Source organism: Scomber japonicus, chromosome 23 (genome assembly GCF_027409825.1).
Source record: "Scomber japonicus isolate fScoJap1 chromosome 23, fScoJap1.pri, whole genome shotgun sequence".
NCBI lineage: Eukaryota > Metazoa > Chordata > Actinopteri > Scombriformes > Scombridae > Scomber > Scomber japonicus.
Genome location: NC_070600.1, coordinates 17162538 through 17182603, shown reverse-complemented (window position 1 = coordinate 17182603; position 20066 = coordinate 17162538). Strand labels below are relative to the sequence as shown.

Genomic DNA, 20066 nt, shown 5'->3' with positions numbered 1-20066 from the left:
ACTGACGTGTCGTATTTCAGGTCGTGGGCAGAGGAAAAACCAAACACAGCGCCGCTTTTCATCACCTTTCTTTGTCTAACAGGTATCAGCAACAGGAATAATAATGTCAGAGCCCAATAAGCAAGATATTTCTGCCATTTTTAAGCGACTACGCTCCGTTCCTACTAACAAGGTGAGAGTTTAAATAAACGAGAAAACAGCTACTCTTTAACGAGGAAGTGCGTTGAAGTAAACATATGACACGTCGCACTTTGAGAAACGTCAAGGCTAGCTTTAACTTTACGAGCTTGATTAATGAAATTATGTGAAACGTGTAAAATTGAAAAAACTCTCTCCAGAGGCTGATAAATGTTCCCTTTATAGCTTTTTAAAAGACAAACAAAAAAGACTAAAAACTGACAGCCTGGCAAGCTAACAAGCTTCATTTTGACAGCTGATGTTAATGTTAGCTTTGTTTGTTTTAGGCTTTTTTTTAAGTAATAAGTAATAATGTTTTGTGTAAATTTTCTGGAGCTGCTCGACATCATTGTATCAGTTAATCTTACAAGTCAAACATTTCAACAACAGCTGTTTGAGTTGAGCCAGCTGCTAGCGTTTCACTGGAAGCATGCACTTTAGACCCTCGGTTTCACAGCTGTTATTATAATGGGACTGATATCCTCCTCTTAACCAACTTCCACGTCTCTTTTATTGACTTTGGACTTATGAATTAGCCCTTTCTGTTTGTATTGCCAGATCAAACTTCATTATATGTGTTTTGTGATCTCTTTTTTCCTCTTTAGGTTTGCTTTGACTGCTCAGCTAAGAACCCCAGCTGGGCCAGCATCACCTATGGTGTGTTCCTATGTATAGATTGCTCTGGGACACACAGGTCTCTGGGGGTGCACCTGTCCTTTATCAGGTAAGTAAGACAGTAATTGTTTGTATATGTAAGATGAGATGTACTTTATTGCCCTTGAGGGGAAATTGAACTCTTGCAATCATGCTGCACTACACTGTCAAGAAGAATAGTAGTTAGTGAAATTTAAAAGAGCGTATGAATACCTTGTACACATTCCTCTTTTGTGGTCCCAGCATAACATTTCTGTTTTTAATCCATTTTGAGAGAATATATTATAATTTAACTTGCTTAAAAACACTAAATTCTCAATAAAACACTATTAACTAGTTTGGCATGATTTTACATTATAACTTTGTTTATATTTAAATAAAGGTAAAGGAGTTTAATTGTTCTAAGTATTAAATTTAATCTGGAGAATCATGTAAATCAGGAACCGAGCATCAGAATTGAATTTGAGAGTTTAATTATTGCAAAGACAGAAACAGCTCTGTGTTCTCTCATCTTAACATCCACTATTCACTGGTGAGCTGACCTGAGAGATTCAAAGTCTATGGTCACAACAATTTAGAAATGGAGAAATGTGCTTTGTCTCTGTTATAAGACTTTAGAGAGAGATTTTAAGCCTCCTGCTGACAAGCTACACTGGAGCCAAGAGTGTAATAATCAAGTATCACAAAATCAAGGAGTAATTTCTCTGCACTTTCAAAAGATAAAATGTCTGTTCATTCATTAGAAAAAACTTGTTTGCTGATTGCACAAGTTTCTTAGTATGAGTGGAATAATCCAGGCGAGAGTCGGATGTTAAGGAGTGATAGCTTTTGTAACCTGAGTCGCAGTTCATCCCTGACAAACTACATAATCCTAACATTGTGTGTTAAACAGATCCACTGAGCTGGATTTCAATTGGTCATGGTTCCAGTTGAGATGTATGCAAGTGGGAGGCAATGCCAGTGCGGTGAGTATCTGATGGGATATTAACATACTAACATTTCTTTGCACAAACTTCATTTAACTCAATCCTGTTTTATGGTCTCTGTTTGGCAGATTTCATTTTTCAATCAGCATGGCAGCACAAGCAGTGCTGCGAATACCAAGTACAACAGCCGAGCCGCACAGCTGTACAGAGAGAAAATTAAGACTTTAGCCACTCAAGCTACAAGACGTCACGGCACTGAGGTAGATATGAGGGTTTAATGTCTTAAAACACTTTTCTCCTGCAGGTTGCTCCACATAGTGAAAGACAGATAGAGCTGAAACCTCCTAACCGAAGAGATAAACATTTAATTTTGGCTTCCTGTGTAGTTTGTCTTTGCTTATCATGTTTTGCTAAAAATATAGACAGCTGTGTAAGTTTGACTGTTTTTCCTCTCCACAGTTATGGCTTGACAGTCAGGCTCCTCTCTCACCAACATCACCACAGGACAAGCAGTTGGATTTCTTTAGTCTGCATACAGAGGTACGGGACTGAGCTTGCTTTGCCTCAATGCATAATAATCCATAATTATGCCTTTTAGATATTTTCTACAGTGACTGGTGATTGATAATTTTACCATATGTGTTTATGCAACACTCAGACTCTTCCTGAAAACATGGCCAACATGACTTTCAGCTCCACCACATCAGAGAAGTCTTCAACCCTAGAAAAAGAGGAAGACAAAAACGGTATCGAGTGTTACTTCTGAATAATGCAACATGCAGAAAGACTCACTTCAGTTGTATTTATCTCATCGAAGGTAATATATCTGATCAGAAATATACTCAATTCAATCTTTTCAGGTAATCTGGAGGAGGGTCCCAGTGTGGAAATGCTGAGTGTTTCTCCAAAAGCAAATCCAGGTTTGTTGTGGATTAAGAACAATAATATATTCATTATGTTAGATGCTCTGAATTATAACTTAACTGTTGGTGTTATAACTCTACTATCTTTAACTCTTTCCAGAAATGTCCTCTTTTCTCAAGAAGAAGCCAGCTGGCACCAAGAAAACTGTATGTAAAACAATATTTTGACAGTAGAAAGTAGAATATTTGTAATTTGGCAGAATGTACTGAAGGTTTGCACATACGTGGGCTGTGCATTAAGAGTGCATTTTGTAAAATGTGTGTGTTTGTAGCTGGGGACTAAGAAAGGTGGTCTGGGTGCTCAGAAGGTTAGCAATCAGAGTTTCTCAGACCTGGAGAAGAAGGCTCAAGCTGCAGACAAGCTCAAAGAGAAAGAAGACAGCACTACTGGTGCCATCAAGAAAACTACTCAACCTGAGGAGTCCATGTGAGAGCATTGACTGTATTTTAAGTCTTTCTTTATTGTTTATCGATATTTGTTATTGGTCATTCTGCGCCCTCCCCAATAGGTCTGAGGTCACGTTTCAGTCATGTATCCCAAAACTCTTGAGCTCAGCAGAAAGGGGCTTTAAACGTCATCATTACACGGCCCAGCTGCCACCCTTGGATTATGTATTTCTTTTAGCTGCCGCACTCTGTGTCTGTTTTGTCATATTCAAACTCCCCCGCTCCTCTTTTCCTTTCAGCTCTCCATCAATGCGACTGGCCTATAAAGACCTGGAGCAGGACAGGAAAAGAGAGGAGCAGAAGTTTAAGGGATTAGAGGGGAACAAGAGGGAGCAAGCCAACAGACTGGGCATGGGTATGGGCATGAGGAGGTAAAACTAACTAGCCTGTTGCCAATTATAGAAGTTATTTCTATGATATGTACAGTTTATTTATTCCTTTGTCTTTTCTCTCATCATCATATGTAGTGGAGTGTCACACTCAGTGACATCGGACATGCACATCATCCAGCAGGAGAATCCCATGGTGTCCAAGACTAAAGGACGTCGGTTCATTGAGGATGAGGAGGATAAGGGGTCCTTTAGCTCCAGGTCAGATGCTGCTGATTATTCTTATTCTGCACTAGTTCATTACAACACTCGCATAACAAGAATGGTGGTGTAGTTTTTGATGTTTCATTTTCACCCGACATTATTCTCAACTCCTTTCTTTCTTTAGGCACCGGATGGACGATCAAGCTGAAACCTCAGATAATTTTTCCTCCGGGTGGGGTGATAGAAGCGATGGAGGAGGCTGGATGAAGGAGAGCAAGAAACCAGAGCCAGATTTCTTCTTGAGCTCCACTATAACATCACTGGATGACAGGTAGGAGACACTGTGTTATGACTTGTATCCGTCTACTGACTGTAAAGCATTACGACCTTCCCACAACTTGCTGCTTTATTGCAAGCTTTAGTCTTTCAGTTGAATCAAAGTGTGATCACTTGAGGATTTAATCTTTTTTAATGTTGATTCAGTTGATTGGAAACAATTCAAACATGAGAAGAGTTTGATTATATGATGATTATCTGTCATCAGGCCCACATCCAGGAGGAAACCAGAACCAGTACCAGTGTCAAACACAGGAGAGGCTCGCAAAAAGTTTGGGAACGACGTCAAAGCCATCTCCTCTGACATGTACTTTGGGAAACGAGACAACTCTGAGGTTTTATATATGTTCCTGAAGCTTTATTTTATTCTCCAGCTCGTTTGTAATGTGGATGTGACTCTATTGTTGGAAACTTTCTATGACTTTACTTAACTTGATGGATTTGTTCATACTTTACTTTTCTTGTTTTGTTTTTTTTAGTATGAGGCCAAAACAAGACTGGAGAGATTTTCTGCGAGCTCCTCTATAAGTTCAGCAGACCTGTTTGATGATCCAAAGAAACAGGCTGGTAAGGGAATTACACAAAAATATATTATATATGAATAAATGCAGCTATAATTACCAAAAGACACAGTTTAATAATCTCTGTCCATCGTCTTGACTATGCAGGGAGTTCGTACAGTTTGACCAACGTGCTGCCCAATGCTCCTGACATGTCGCAGCTCAAACTTGGGGTGCGCTCAGTTGCAGGAAAGCTCTCCGTCATGGCCAGCGGCGTCGTTAGCACAATTCAGGTCGGTGGGAAACCCAACACCTTCTGAACAAAGATCATTTCTTTCTTGACATTCATACATTTCCTGTTTTTTTTTGTTTTTTTTCCCCAGGATCACTACGGTTCCTGAGCGACGACGTGTCTTTTGGATTCAGCGTCAGCATCATAATTTACCCCAGAATAACCCAGTATAACATCTATATCTATTTTTTGTATTAGATTATGTATATAGAGCAGTTCAATCAAGATGACCGAAGCACAATATTTTCAGTGGAGTTATGTTCCACTGCAGGCATCTTGAAGGGAGATTTCTGTGTATAGTACAGTCATGAGGAATCTTTACTTTGCATTATATTACTTAGTTTGCTTTGAGGTCTTGGGGTGGGGGGGTGGGGGGGGTTAAATATTTAGAAATGCTATATGTAGCTATCTGAGAAGGATTCTGCTGTTGTGAAGGAGGGATTTGCTTTTTGACTCTTGTTAGTTAATGAGGTCAAAATGTAATCAGCGACGATAACTCACGCTCTAAGTACTTAATTGGTGAACACACTATCACTCATCACATGCACTCGGTAGTGTTAGCTTGTGCTCTTTTTTTTTTTCTTCTTTTTTTTTTAATCTTGCACATTCCCACCTGTTAAAAAGTGTCCTTTCTGTCCCCAAAGTGCACTTATATTTTTTCTCCTCCACAGACAGGACCAAAAACTGTTAATGAGGCTTTAGGGGACCACAGAGCTTAATTACATTTACTATCAGATACACACATATTGGCCTCATTAGCATATAAGCTTTATTATGCTGCATGTACTTATGTGTTTGGGTTTATTTTGGACCATACATCTGTAGTAGGACGAGATGATATGGAGCCTAAGCAGCTAAAAAATACTAAAATGAAAGCAATAGTTCCACTTTTGGGAAATGTGTTTATTTGCTAGGAGTTAGATGAGAAGATTGATACTATTAATACTAATTATTCTGAGTAAAGACTAGAAATGTGAGAACTGCTAGTGTACCTCTGCTAGTTCAAAGACATCAAATCTGCCCACCAGCTCCTCTGCAGCTCACTAATTAAGATGTTATATCTTGTTTATTTAATCCATACAAAAGCAGAGGTATAATAATGACCTTTGCACTTTTGCCTGATGATTTCTTAGCAAGGAATAGTGAGTGGTAACCTTAGGGGGGCAACAGAACCTTGTGAAGCCCGTGAAGTGACTGCACCATGCCAACCATGTGCTGTCTTTATGGATTAAACAATTAAGATACAACTTGCTAATTAGTGAGCTTTATAGGTGTTTGTTGGAAGATGTTGATACCTATGGACAGAGCCAGGCAGGCTGTTTCCAATCTTTATGCTAAGCTAAGCTTTCGGCTGTAGCTTCCTGTGTATCAGTTCATAAGTCTCTGCAAGAAAGCAAATAAGCAAACATCTCCCTAAGTATCTGTCCATTCCTTAAAAAGTGAAAAGATGACAAACCGTTAAGCAATCAACCTTTCTGAGCACTCATAGCACTAGAAAGACCCTGCCTGATGTCCAGTAGGTCAGTTGCACATTGTGTTTTTTTTGTTTTTTTCTCAATCCTGTTGCCTGGAATTAGACACTTTATAAAGTTTACGGGCAATATAATTGCCTCAGATTTCTCAAATTTTTGAAGGGGTGCGTTTGATGGTGTTTTGGTTTGAATTATGTAGCAGATTTTTTTGCTGGAATTTGTGTTTAGGTTATCTGCGGTGAATTCCTGGGTTGTCCCGCTCTGTATTATTATTATCATTATTATTATTATTATTATTATTTAATGGCACAAACAGATTCTTGAAGGCTCGGGTTTCCTGATGTGGCGTAGCCTCTTTGTAGCTTTCAGGTCCCACTGTGCAGTAACGTGTCCACTTTAAATATGAATGTAAATCTCTTTAAAGCCTAGCTGAAGTAAAAACATGTTGTTGCTGTGATATACTGCCAACGTCCAGGTCATACATTTTAATTCCGTCAAATATACACATAACACAGGCAGCGATGAGACACATATTGTACTGCAGGTGGTGCTGTACTATGATTTTTGACATTTAAAAGCAATAGGAACAGCTTCATATCTGCCCATGGCTTTCATATGAAATAACTACAGCTTGTGCTTCAGCATTTAGGTACATTTAGCTACTTAGATATCCAATCATGCACAGTGAAGGAATTAGTGTTCATTGATGCCAAGATCTTATACAGGTAAATTACATTACTGAGCAATTTCTGTACTAATTTTGCTTCTCAGGTGTTTAATTTGTTAAATATGAAACACTAAAACTAGGCAAAGTGGACATTGTAAACCATTTAATGACCAAATATTTGTTTACTCCTTCACTATATGCCTTAGTCCAAAGATCTCTGAGTCACTCGCCTTAATATTGCAATATTGTGGTGATGTAGTTACCTTTTTGCACATAATTTTGTTAGACATTGCACGTGGCAGCTTCTGCTTGAATGTACTGTATTGCGATTGAATCTTTTCCCTTTAAGTTGACGATGCCTTACAATTTAAGTTTGTTAATCTTTGTAAGATTGTTTGTGTCTTCTGCTGTCGATGTGTTTTAAATATTGTTAAATGTTACATAAAACTAATGGCAGCCTGTGTAATTTTGCATGGCCCTTGTAGTTATTAGAACGCGCTAACAGATCCTGAGTAGAAAATAGCAAAACGACTGCTTGGACCAAAACATAAAGCTGTAAAGTAGGCTATAAACTGCTATATAAAATGTTTATTGTATAGAGCTTTGGAGTATCATTTATAGAAAGTTAAAAAGAAAAAAAGCTACTGATAATCAAATTTTGACAATTTTTGACACTCAAAATGTAAGTACGATTTTGGAAAACATGCCAAATAAATGGCTTGTGCCGAAACTCCTCTCTCTGTTAATTATTTCTCTACAATATCATGGTTTTAAGCAATGTGTAAGACCAGGACATCCGGGATAAGTTGTTCTTGTAGATAGGGCTGGAAGTAGCTATTGTTTTTGATTGTTTAGTTTATAAAAGGTTAGAAAATAGATCAAATGCCTATCACAATCTCCCAGAGTCCAATTAGCCATCTTCAAATGTCTAGTCTAAAATAGAAAAGGCAGCAAACACATTGGAAAAGATGGAACCAGATCGTGTTTGACATATTTTCTTTAATAAATGAGTAAATAATCATCATTATTGTTTCCCAGTAATGTTTCTATTAGTCACTTAATTGATTAATCATTTAATTATCTCAGCTCCACTTGCAGACATCATTAATTCAACATGAGTTTTGGGACTCTGGGCAAAAATACTGGCAGCGCCTACGTGGCTGGCTGATGCGTTTAGGGAGCGTCCTGTGCTGTCGGAAATATGAATATCACATTCGGAGCGCTATTAAAAGTTTAAACAATTTGGTAAACATAATTGAAAGCTATAACAAATATTTTATTAAAACCACTGTATCACTTCAGGTTATAGTCAAAGCACCCACAAAATGATCATATTTGCTACAAGGTCCAACACACCACCAACACTATCTGAACTTTTGTATTTACGAGCTGACGAGGAGCTTTTGAATGCAGCATTTTTTCCAAGGAGAAAGGGAAAGGATTAAGGACACAACGCAAAACCCAGCTGATAATTATTATGTGACTTTAATATTTTACATTATGAACTTATCAGGGAGACAAATGTCTACTTTTAGCCCGCAAAGTAACGAATAAGAAGGTTTTTTTGTTGTATCTGGTAGGCCTTTTAAATTACTTACTTACTACAAACCGTTTGTCAGCGTGCAAAAATGCCGAGTGAAGTGAAACAGAGGAAGAAGACGAAGCAAAGTGATGAAGTGTCCGAAACGTCGTCTACGAATAAAGATGAAAAGAAGACGGAAGCTGGAAGCAACGCAGCAGCAAATGCAAAATCTTACAGTTTGGACCTTAAAAGCATAATGTGCTTATTGTCGCTGGCAGCATGCGGAGCACTGAGTTGGTAAGTAGGAAAATATATCCAAAACAATCAGATATTTATGCTAGCAGGAGATTTTCTGCTGTGTCCTTTACTTAAAGTATGTCTCTTGGTTTCAGGGTGGTGCTGCAACAGAATGAGAGGTTTTCCGAAATTGAGGAAAAGTACAGTTTTTTGCAGGGAAAGACTTCGAGTCTGTTCAACATGGAGGAAGAGGTGCTTAAAGTTTCTAAAAAGGTGCGTTTGATTTTCAGCCTCACAGAGATAAATTGAGGAATGGAGGTTGTTTAAAGGGCCAATTCACCCAAACCACAAGAAAACATACTTCTTAATAGGGCATTGTGATGTGGACAAACTCAATTATCACATTATTTTTGACTAAATATCTTGATATTGATATAGTGATAATGTAGGGATGAGTATTGGTGCTTTCCCAAAATATACACAATGAGATTTTTGATAATGACCAGGAATGTGGATATAATGACCGGTAAGTTCAGAAATGTACGTCACTTTACTATAATGTAGCATTTAAAACTAGGAACAACACTATACCATGTAACAATATCAAAAAATCTAATCTAAATCTAGTGTTAAATCATGATATTGATACATTTCCCTGTCCTATTTCTCAGTCACCTTATCTCACCATGCAGACAGTTTTAGTTACATTTGCCAAGGTGTCTGAGATTTCTTCACCTCCACATTAATACAGTGGAGGAAACTGTTCACAGTCCCCACAATGAACAGTTATCAATGGAGCTATTTTCTACCAAAGAAAGAGTTCCTTACAAAAACTGTAAACAGCGCATCCTGTGGGTTGCCCAGAGTAACAAGGAAAGTAATTATGCTTTTTTTAAGGTACAAGTTTTCCATGCACCACAGATGAAAGTGGTAGAGGTCTTATAGACCTTTTAATTTGGGTGAAATAACCCTTTAAGTTTATGTTGGAAAACATAATGGTTTTCTCTGTTTGGATTAAAAGTAGAATTATAAGTAAATGTGATTTGGGTAGACAGTTTTAATTTGGTTTAGTGAGAAGGGAATAAGTGCAGAGGGTTCTTAAATCAATGGTTCCCAACCTGGGGTTCGGGACCCATCAAGGGGTCGCAAGAGAAATCTGAGGGGTCAAGGGATGCTTTACAGGAGAAGAAAGATGAAAACAACATACTTCATTTTTGCTACACAAAATTTTTACTCTGATGTTTCTTTTCATTGTGTTTCTATTCAGCTCCATAAACACATAAGTTAACATTTCTTTATTTTAAGGGATCATTACCTTTTAAATCACATCAAAACCCTCTCCATGTTGCCATTTTGCTTGTGTTACATCTTGAACATGCTACACAAAACTACCAAGTGCATACTTACTAGTTCAATCACATTTTTCTAAGCTTTTAGAAATTACCTTTTTTTTTTAAATAGTTTACTTACATTGTACACCATGCAGTACTATTTGCACAGGCTTTGTTTCCTACTGTATGTACTGTAGTATTATGGTGGACAGTAGTATTGCAGTGTCTGTATTATTATAAATACTCAGGACGGTAGAGCTCCCACAGAAACAGCCCTCCTGTTTTGTGTTGCGGCTGCAGCTTGCCGCCTCTCAGGATGATCTCCAGGAGGCGCTCTCCACCGTCACCTTGGCAACAAGACTCCAACAGGACATCTCCACCCTCCACGCTGTTGTGATGGCGATGCAGGCTGATGAGAACTCCGCCTCCCGGAACCTGCAGGCGGTCAATGCTCACTTCCTCAACGTGACTGAGACGTGGCAGGTGCACCTCGCCGCCGTCACCTCCGACCTGGCGGCCCTCAAAGCCGAGTCACGGGAGGCTCACACCGGAGCCACGGAGCATGTGAACGAGGCAGAGAAGAAGGTCCGTCTGCTGGCAGAGAAGTTGGAGGAGCTTGAGGACAGCACGAAGAGGAACGCCCGCGCTATGGAGCGGACGGAGGAAGACGACACCAAGCGATCCCAGGAACATCTGGACTGGAACACCAAGCAGATCCACAAGCTGGAGGAGCAGATCAGCAGCCTGACCCGCAGGGAGGCCGAACTCAGCTCTCAGCTCCAGGAGCACATTCCCCGGGCGCAGGAGTGTGAGGAGCACCTGCCGCAGGTAGAGGAGGCGGTGCGCTCCATCTTGAGGCTGGGCGGTGACCTGAGCGGGGCGGAGAAACGGCTGGAGGAGGTGACGTTACAGGTGTTTGGGACTGAGGATAGCATGCTGAAAGCCCTCAATGAAATCCTGGCGATCAGACAGGAGCTGGACACCCTGCAGGCTCAAAACAGCATCCTCAAGATGAAGAATGAATTGTCTGTGGTTAAAGAGGCGGTCCGTGAACTCACCATGGTGTTGAAGGAAAATAGGGTTGAAAGGGAAGCTGATGATGTGGAGGATGAAGAATGGAAAGAGGACGAGGAGTGGGAAACTGATGATCAGAATGACCTAGCTCAACCTCATCCTGATGATGTCACTGAATGATGTCATTGTTTTCATCTAGCTAGAGCTGCACTGTCTTAGATTTTCTCTAGATGGCGATTTAAGTCCAGTATTATTGTTTTATAAAAATGTGTACCTCACCTGTGACTCTTGTTGCTTAAACGTTTACTGATTTCAACACAACCTCAAGGATCCATGCTCTGTAGTTCAATCAACAATATGTTTGAATTGTTTAATGTGGAGTGACACATTTAACTTAGCAATTTTATGGAAAATGCAGCATCACTCTCAAGTTAGCCATTTGCACTGATACATCATATATGCCAGTCTTACATCAATCTAAGTGTTACCATAATTATGTTGATACAGGGATAGCTTTTATGAATAAATATAGTTAGTTATCTAGAAGGAGCTTTCACACCCAGCCTGTTTGGATCAGATGAATTCTGGTATTCATTTATCCATTTGGTTGTTTGTGTGTGAAAAAAGCAAAACAGGTGTGTGTGTGTTGAATGTGTGCCCTACTCTGTTTATTTTAGCAGTTAAAACATGAAGTGGAGCAGCCACTTAGTAACTATAACCATCATAATAATATTGTGGTACGAGACACCTCTTTTTTTCTCAGATTTGTGTTTGTTTGTCACTGTTTGATGATGCCAATGAAACAGGATGAGGGGCACCAAATCATCCAATCAGTGAGTTACCTGTCAGTGTTCACTCCTCTTGGTTGGTTTGGACAGAGCAGAACTTAAAGTACGTCATGTTTTGTTTTTCATGATCTGAACCAAAGAACTATTTTGTATGTTTTTATTTCATCAGACTTCATGCATTTTGATTTCATATATTTGAAAGTATTATAATTGTATGATGTCTTCACTGAGCTTATTTAATAAAGTTATTTTTCAGTGTGAAGCTTTTATTTGTACACATTTGATTCTCATATTTAACTTTCCATTCATTTGTATGTTGTTCAAAGAGGAGAGCACCCTTAGTGGAATGCCCCTTTACTCAAACCTCTTGCATAAACCCACAGATGCTATAGTTGTTGCACTTATCACTGAACGTATTGTGTGTGCTGTTGCAGTGTGAGAGCGTGCAGCAGATGCTGGAGGACCTGGGGGCTCAGCGAGGCGCTCTGCAGCCTCAGCTGAAGGGTCTGGAGCAGGACGTCGGCCAGCTGAAGGAGTGGGCCTCTGGTATAGCTGAGAAAAGAGCTCAGCTCCAGACCAGCCTGACCGCACTGTCAGAAGCAGTGGCACAGATTGAAGATCGCACCTCCGCCATCACAAAGGACTTCGCCAATAAGGTACGTGAGGTTCTTTTCTGCTGATATGAAACCTTTTTTTTCTTGTGAGGAAGGAGACAGTCGGGGGGTAAAATAGCTCCACACATTCCAGATTCCAGATGTAGGAAATCAAATGAACAATATGCACAAAATATTAAAAGTTGAGAAAATCATAAAATGTTTTTATGACTGTGAAGCTGCACAACTTCTTTGCTTATCTGGACTAAATTCTTGTTATTGGCTGTTTGGGAGATGTATTTATTATAACCTTCAGTGGGTGTAGAAGAGATCCCAACAAACATCTGAATTCAATCAGCACAAATAAGGAACTCATTTTCCTGAGATAAAAACTTTTTTGTAGTTAATTTTTTACAATAGAAACATTTTCCCTGGTGCTGTTTCAGCCTGGTTTCTCAGCCTCTGTTCTCCTGTGTCCACCCATCTAGGTGACGTCGGTGAGGACAGACGTGCGCAGGATGGACGGCCTGCGGTCTGAGCTGGAGTCTCTGCTGACTCAGCTGGGCGAGCTCGAAGACAAGACGAATCAGGTCGAGCACAGCATGGTCAAACGCATCGGCGATGTGCTGGCCAACAGCATCGACCGGGTCTCTAATCTCCGCACTTCATCTGAACGCAACTCTAAGGACATAGAGCAGCTCCGCCAACGCGTCCCTGAACTCATCGCCGCTGACCATCAGATCTCTGAACGACTGAGAGAGCTAGAGAGCGGCAGAGCTCGCATGATTAGAACATTGACCTTCGCCGGTGACCTGAAACCAAAGGTGGCTGCTATTAAGCGAGACTTTGGGGCGTTTGAACCTCAGTTATCAGACCTGATCTTTCGGATAGGAAGACTAGCAGAGGATATTACCAAAAGAGAGCAAGACATTGCTGAGCTTAGACAGACACTGAATAATCTCACAGCAGTAGAGGGAGAGTTAAGTGTTACAACTAAACAGGTTAGTGAAATAGCTGATTTATCTGATATCGGAGAGATGCACATACCAGCATGAACATCAACTTCAGATGAGTGAAGACTGATTGTTTTATTATTTGGATTTTGCTCAGCTGTCATACTACTGCTTGAAGGTTTACTGAAATAAACCTTTTTTGTACAAAATGAAATATGAAGCTCTTGACTGTCTGAACAACATTTGAAGCACAAAGCTAGAGACAGTAAAGTGTTGAGAAGTGTGAATGTGAACATTTCTGGCAGCTAGTCTGTCAACATTTCTGACAGGTTTAACATGTTTTTAAATATTGAATGTGACAGAGCACGGTGAGGACAAAGATTGTTTCTATCGTTGCCTCCCACTCATAGTTATCATATCATCATAGTTACCTCATTGACACTTGACTGGTTCATGAACAGATTATTTTACACACATATATTTTGATTTCTTGGGGTTTTTCTGGTGTGTTGAAACTGTGATTCAAAGTCTCTGAAAATGGGGTGAGAATAAATTATTTTGGCATCAATCGGGTCAGATCTGAAGTGCCTTGGATTAGAGGCTAAATAGCTTTTAATATCTACTACCAAGAAGTCCAGTTGTTCTCAATTTAACCATCCTAGGAAAGCATGACCTGAATGATTGACAATCCTCACAGAAATATGGTCAAGTATTTGGTATTGGCAATACATACTGGCTTAAGCTGTTAAAACTCCAGCAGCACATGTAGTATAAAGAACAATTTTTATAGATAAACTCATTACTTTTTCCTCATGGTTTTGGTTACAATCTTAACAAATTTGCTCCTTATTTTGAGACTTTCTGTTCTCCATGAACCTTGTAAGTAGGTATCAAAAGTACCAAAGAACCAAAAGTTCCTACACTCAAAAAAAAATTGTATTTAAAAACTAGATTGTGACATGTTAAGAATCTCAGTCATCCAGGACTTCCAACTCTACACCTCAAGTCCTCTCTTCCTCAAATATCAAATTTCGGGCTCATTTAATGCAAATTTAAAATTTTTCTAAACATGTGATCCCAGGTGAACCAGAATCTCACCTTTACCATTTCACTGTTACAAAACTTGAAATTCCAGTTTGCTACTCCAACACAGAGGTGAGTATCTCCTGGCTTCAGCTTAGTAATTACTGAGTTCCTGAGAATCCAAACGCCTTCCAGCTAAAAGATAAACTTTGAAGTGTTCCAGTGAAGTAGCCGCACAACTGCAGCCTTGGATGTTGGACAGTATACCTCGTTTCTACAGAACACCTGGAAGACAGTCAATCTAAACATGACCAGTTATCTGCTACAGCTGCTTGTAGATGAAAGGACTGGCTGTGCAGGATTGACACAGTAACTGAGGCTTCTTGTCACATGTTCAAAATAATTTGTTTTAATAGATTAAAATGTATTTTTACTATATTTACTCAATTATGAATTATTTATTGTATTTAAACAAATTGCATGGTAAGAAAAAAATTACACCACAGAGATGGAATTCCTGTTTGTTTCAATATGATTTCATCAGCCCTTGGGTACATCACGCCTATAAAAAAAAAAAGTTCATTCCTACTCATGCAATTAATGTGTCACCTATGATGTAACAGCAAAAGTAGCTCAACCAAAGCAACAAATCAGAGTTTTACCACTAACTTTTACAATATAAATCAGGTCATTTCCATTTATTACAGCTTGTAAATGCTCCCTGAATGTACAGTAAGCACGGAAAGAAATCATTCTTCACAGTTTTGGGTCAACAAGAGTTTTTTATTCTTGTGAAAAGAAAAAAAAAACGCAGTGAGTAAACAATGGAGTGCTCAACAAGAGCTTATTGCATTTGAGTTTTAAAAAGACAGCCTTGGCACAGAAAACTTTCAAATCTAACACAAAAAAACATTAAAAAAAACATAAGAAAACAAAACTACAGTGCAGCCTGAGTGTGGATTTGAATTCACAGATCAGCAGTCCATCTCTGCCCCTTCCCCCCTGACCCAACCCAGTTTTCCTCACATTTACTTCTTTCCTACAAGTCTATTCAAAATTGTGCAACATCAAGACATCACCCCACAAGATCTGACTAATACATCTTCATATAAATGGAAAGGAGTGTTTCATTATTGTCCATATTGTTCTTGTTGTTGTTGGATGTTGGATGTTTTGGTATCTTGATGTCACTTTTCAATCTAAGGTTCCCTACTTGCCCTTTTTGCCAGGAGCTTTGGATAAGCTTGCTAATGACTGTGTTGTCTCCTTCAGTGCTTTCTGAAGGGCAGAAATAGCTTTTTCGTGGCCTTCTAGCTTGGCTGCTTTGCCTTCCAAGCCGGATACCACACCTCTTAAGCTCTCCAGCTGCTCTGGCTTTATGCTGCTGCTGCTTGCCTCCAGGGCAGCGAGCCTCACCTCCAATTCTCCCACCTGCTGACCCAGGCTCTTGGACTCCTCCACGCTACTTTTCAGTCCATCCAGCGTCTCCATCAAGCTTGTTTTAGCTTTCTCCACTGCCTGCCCCTGTGCAGCTAGAGTGCTCTCATGGGTGTCGTATTTGGCTAAGATCGATTCCACTTTGGAGGTGATCTCTGACACTGATGCGGACAGTGAATCTCCTTTCTCCTCTGATGCTTTGACTCTAACCTCCAGGTCATCTGATCTTGTCTGGGCTAGAGCGGCTGCTTCATTAACCTTCTTCTCCACATGGCGGACAGCATCCACAGCCTGCTCCAACCCGCTCTCCAGTGTCACCGTTTTCTCCGTCAGAGCCTGGACTCCAGACTCAGCTGCAGACACCAACTGCTTCAGACTTCCAACATTATCTTGCACTACTCTGCTAACTGACTGAATTTCTTGAGACAGAGAGGCCACTTCCTGATTGCGTGTCTGGAGCTCTTCCCTCACTGTGCCTATCTGCTCTCTGAGCGCATCAGCCGAGGCGTCCGTTGCCTGCTTGGCTGTTTTGATTTCAGCTACGGTACTAACGATGGCAGACAGTTCCTGTTTGATGAGCGCAGGGTCTTCAATGTCACCCAAGCGGGACTTGAGATCAGACAGCTCTCTCTGTGCCTCGCCCTGAGCTTCGGTGAACTCCGCCACGCTGGCTTTGATCGACTGACTCACCTCAGCTAAACGCTCCTCTACAGTCTTCTCCAGAGAGGAGAAGTCCCTCTCTCGAGCCTCCTTCACCTCGTTGATGCCCTCTGAAAGGTCTTTGAGGAGCTCATTCTGGAGCTTCTGAAGGGCCTCTTCCACCCTCCTCGTCTCCACCTCGCCCCTCTTCATCCGACTGATGGCCCCCTCCAGCTCCACCCGCGTGATGCCCAGTGATGACTCCAGCCCATCCACAACACTCCTCAGAGACTCCACCTGTACAGACAGGAATACATGTCAGTGTACAGCTTTTTATTCCACTTTAACATCTCCACCTTATGACTGACAAGGACAAAGTCTGCAAACATGAATTAAGGAACACTTATCATAATGAAGTTAAACAGTAAAATAACTGCAAATAATTATTATATTATCAAGAAACTGCAATTTTTTCTAGAGCTTTCAATCACATCAGCTAATGCAGTTGTCACAGATGGAGATAACATGAAGATGGCTCAGTCAGTCAAAACTGAGATGCATCCATTTGCTGATGAAAACCATGTGTTGCGGTTGAAAGACCCAGAAGAAGATAGCAAATAGACATTGACTTTTTTTGTAACCCCACTATTCCTAAAGCCAAGAGTGAACTTTCATGCTCGTCTCTATTTTGTAATTTGCAAAAAGATGTTTAAATATCACATTAACAGAGTTATCATGTGTTTGTTTGTTATTGTTGTTTTCTTACTCAGTAAGTGTACTATTTTAATGAGTATGGGCAAATCATTAGAAAACTGAGACAAGCTTGATAGCTCCTGATTGATCTTATATATAGTGGTCAAGTTCCACTAGTAGCTTTTCTCAGATTTGAAGAGATTTTGCATTTTCGTGGTGGAAAAAAATACATTTGAGCTTGTGCAGAATTATGTTCAAACTGAATGAATCTGCATGAAAAGTATAAAAACCTACGATTTCAAGGTTTTAAATTCAATCAAGAAAAAGATTTAGGTAATATACTTAATTTATATGACTGAGTCCACACCCAGTCAATTAAAACAACTACATACACCCATAGAACTCTTTGTGAATTTGCATGGGTAGAGTTGAGTCATCACATAACAACTAGTGTCAACAGCGTTTGAATAGTCGTTAATGGAAAAAGTGCTGGAGGCAGTGTAGTTTAGACTGGTTGAACACTGTGTGCCTCAGGAATGAGGAAAGAATGAATGAAAAGTTTGAGACTCAATGTATAAAAAGCCTGCTGATTCTTTAGTTTGCACTGATATATGTTCACATCTCTGCAAAGGAAACTGGTCATCACACATGTTTTATTTATGTTGTGCAAACTAATGCACTTTATAAAACAGGGGGAGGGTGCATCAACCCATCCTTATCTGTCCTGTCCAGCTTTACACTCAGGAACGCCTTCTATCTGAGGTTCCCAAACAGGAGAAAAAAAGTAAAATTATTAATTATGTTGAATTTATTTGATTTCATGAGGATAACACTTTGATTTTTTTTGTTTTGAAACTTTTTTCCACAACTTGAAAGAGGCTTTGTTCAGCAAACCCATCACTCTGGTTCACTATACCTTCTGTGAATTCACCCAACCCCCCACAGTACATAAAGTACAACATGAACAGTTATGTAATTGCATATAACAACACAAACAGTGTAAGAGGCATTTAACACATTGTTCGGATGCTTCTAATAGTTCAGATAAATATTGGGTACCATTCTTTAAAACTTCACCCCATTGATTAATCCACATTATTGTCCACCTACCTGTTGAACGACACTCTCCATTTTACCGACCAGCTCTGCGTTTTGCCGTGCGCTCTCCTCATGTTTGGCACTTGTTTTGTGTATTTCTTCCACTACTTGTTGTAAATAAAAAGCAACGAACCCTGCGGCGCCTAATAACACCAAGTAAAACACACCAGAAAAAAATAGCCCGCAACTGCTTCCTGACTGTGACCCCTGGGGTGCGGGGCCACTCACACCGTTACCGGCACTCTTTTGGCTCTTCTTGGACGCATCATCCTGGCTGGACGCAGCGCTTTTCTCGCTCGAGCTGTTCTTCTGTCGGTTTTTCGCAGTCATCTTCAGTGGGAGCTGACTGAGTTATGTGGGAGTGTGTTTGAGTGTGTGTGTGTTTCAGTGCTGCTGGTTTCTGCAGTCGTGGATGGAGTTTATTACCAGTCCAGGCCCACCAGACCAGCAGCGTATCAGTGAGCGCGTCGTGTCTTCTACGGGGCTTTTTGCATTGAGGTATGCGGATGGGGGCTGTCCCATGTTTAACTACTGTCTCCTAATGATATGGAACACCAGGAAACGCTGACTAATTTTTTGTATGGTTACATTTGGTAATTGTTTAGTTACATTTCTGCATTAGATACTAGATTAGCCATAATTATTGTATTCTATCCAACACCCAAAACAAGAGTTTCTGCAGGAGCATCAATCTGGTGCAGCACTGATGTTTCCCAAAAAGTGCTCCAGTTATCTTCAGAGTTGTTTTCACTTTGTTCCTCAACATAGCAAATGTGGATTATCACTTGTAATGTGTGAAAATGCCACGATGATGTGGTACTGTTGGAAATGACAAACACATATCAGATTTTGTTTTGTTTGTTATTGTTTATTTTAACCAAACTGGTCTTTAAACTTCCAGTCCGCAGTTTGTGCTCTTGGCATGAAATCTGCAGTTACCATGACAAAACACATTCATAAATGTTGAAACACACTGCAGAGTTTCTGCAAACTCTCCTGCAGCAGTGCAGGGAGGGGCTCCACAGCTCGCTCCTCCTTTCATACGTGGCAGCTTCAGCCTCGGCTCAGCAGGCTGCTGTCACATCTCATCATTACATCTCTGCACAAAGAGACACATCAGCTCAAGTCACACCTTCTGTCCGCACCATTCAATAGCTGGAGACTAAGTCCCTCATTAAAAATGCAAGTGAGTCTATTTTTAAGCCTCTGAAATGTTGTTTGTCAGTCGTTTCGATTAAAAAAAGAAGTCACAAACAGAATTTACAATAAGATGCCTTTTGGTTTTGGTTTTGTGGCCCTCAATTGTTAATTTAAGTGTCTTTGTGTGGGTTACAGTAGTGGTTCTTAAAGTGGGTTCCAGGGACCCCCGAAAGGTCCTTGGGGGGGTTCCAGGGGGTCCCCCGCAAAAAAGGGGGGTCATTTATTTTCAGTTGCATTCATAACTACAACAGTGACACAATGTGACGTAATGTAATGCACACATCTTATGAGATGGGGTAAACTGGGACTAAATGTTATAAACTGGGGGTCCGTGGTCTAATTTGTGTCAGTTTAGGAGTCATTTTGAAAAAGTCTGATAGCCACTGGGTTACAGTACTACAATGACATTCCTATAGTATACCTTCATACTATAGCCTAGCTATTAGTGTGTTTTCTGGAGAGTATGATTCACACTCATGCCACACAAAAATAAAAACATCCCTGTACGCAGCAATGATGGTGTAGTTTGCTTTATTTTAAACACAGTTAAAGGAAAAGTCCAACTTGGTATCCCTGTTAAAAAAGACCAGAGGGGACTAAATGCATGTTTA

At 40.2% G+C, this 20066-nt stretch overlaps 3 protein-coding genes across 5 annotated transcripts; 2 read left to right on the top strand and 1 right to left on the bottom strand.

The window, feature by feature from the left end:
• Window positions 1–7661, top strand: arfgap3 (ADP-ribosylation factor GTPase activating protein 3). 2 transcript variants are annotated; one of them, XM_053344220.1, is made up of 16 exons: window positions 1–172; window positions 783–901; window positions 1724–1796; window positions 1886–2017; window positions 2217–2297; window positions 2416–2503; window positions 2618–2677; window positions 2781–2827; window positions 2953–3107; window positions 3367–3498; window positions 3595–3717; window positions 3845–3991; window positions 4205–4331; window positions 4476–4563; window positions 4662–4789; window positions 4880–7661. In XM_053344220.1, the coding sequence occupies exons 1-16, from the start codon at window positions 104–106 to the stop codon at window positions 4895–4897; spliced, it is 1587 nt and encodes a 528-aa protein (XP_053200195.1). In that variant the 5' UTR covers window positions 1–103; the 3' UTR covers window positions 4898–7661. The 2 variants fall into 2 exon arrangements, with proteins under 2 accessions (XP_053200195.1, XP_053200196.1); XM_053344221.1 differs by having other exon boundaries at window positions 2–172; window positions 4665–4789.
• An 894-nt stretch (window positions 7662–8555) lies between these two features.
• ikbip (IKBKB interacting protein) lies at window positions 8556–13573 on the top strand. Of its 2 annotated transcripts, XM_053313986.1 has the most exons (4): window positions 8587–8746; window positions 8842–8959; window positions 12254–12475; window positions 12901–13573. In XM_053313986.1, exons 1-4 carry the CDS (start codon window positions 8706–8708, stop codon window positions 13465–13467), a joined length of 948 nt encoding a protein of 315 aa, XP_053169961.1. In that variant the 5' UTR covers window positions 8587–8705; the 3' UTR covers window positions 13468–13573. The 2 variants fall into 2 exon arrangements, with proteins under 2 accessions (XP_053169960.1, XP_053169961.1); XM_053313985.1 differs by lacking the exons at window positions 12254–12475; window positions 12901–13573 and adding an exon at window positions 10318–11281 and having other exon boundaries at window positions 8556–8746.
• Window positions 13574–15033: 1460 nt separating this feature from the next.
• On the bottom strand, window positions 15034–18619 carry ckap4 (cytoskeleton associated protein 4). The gene is made up of 2 exons (XM_053313923.1): window positions 18268–18619; window positions 15034–16761 (listed from the first exon to the last, which is right to left on the bottom strand). The coding sequence occupies exons 1-2, from the start codon at window positions 18583–18585 to the stop codon at window positions 15598–15600; spliced, it is 1482 nt and encodes a 493-aa protein (XP_053169898.1). The 5' UTR covers window positions 18586–18619; the 3' UTR covers window positions 15034–15597.
• Between the last annotated feature and the right edge of the window lie 1447 nt (window positions 18620–20066).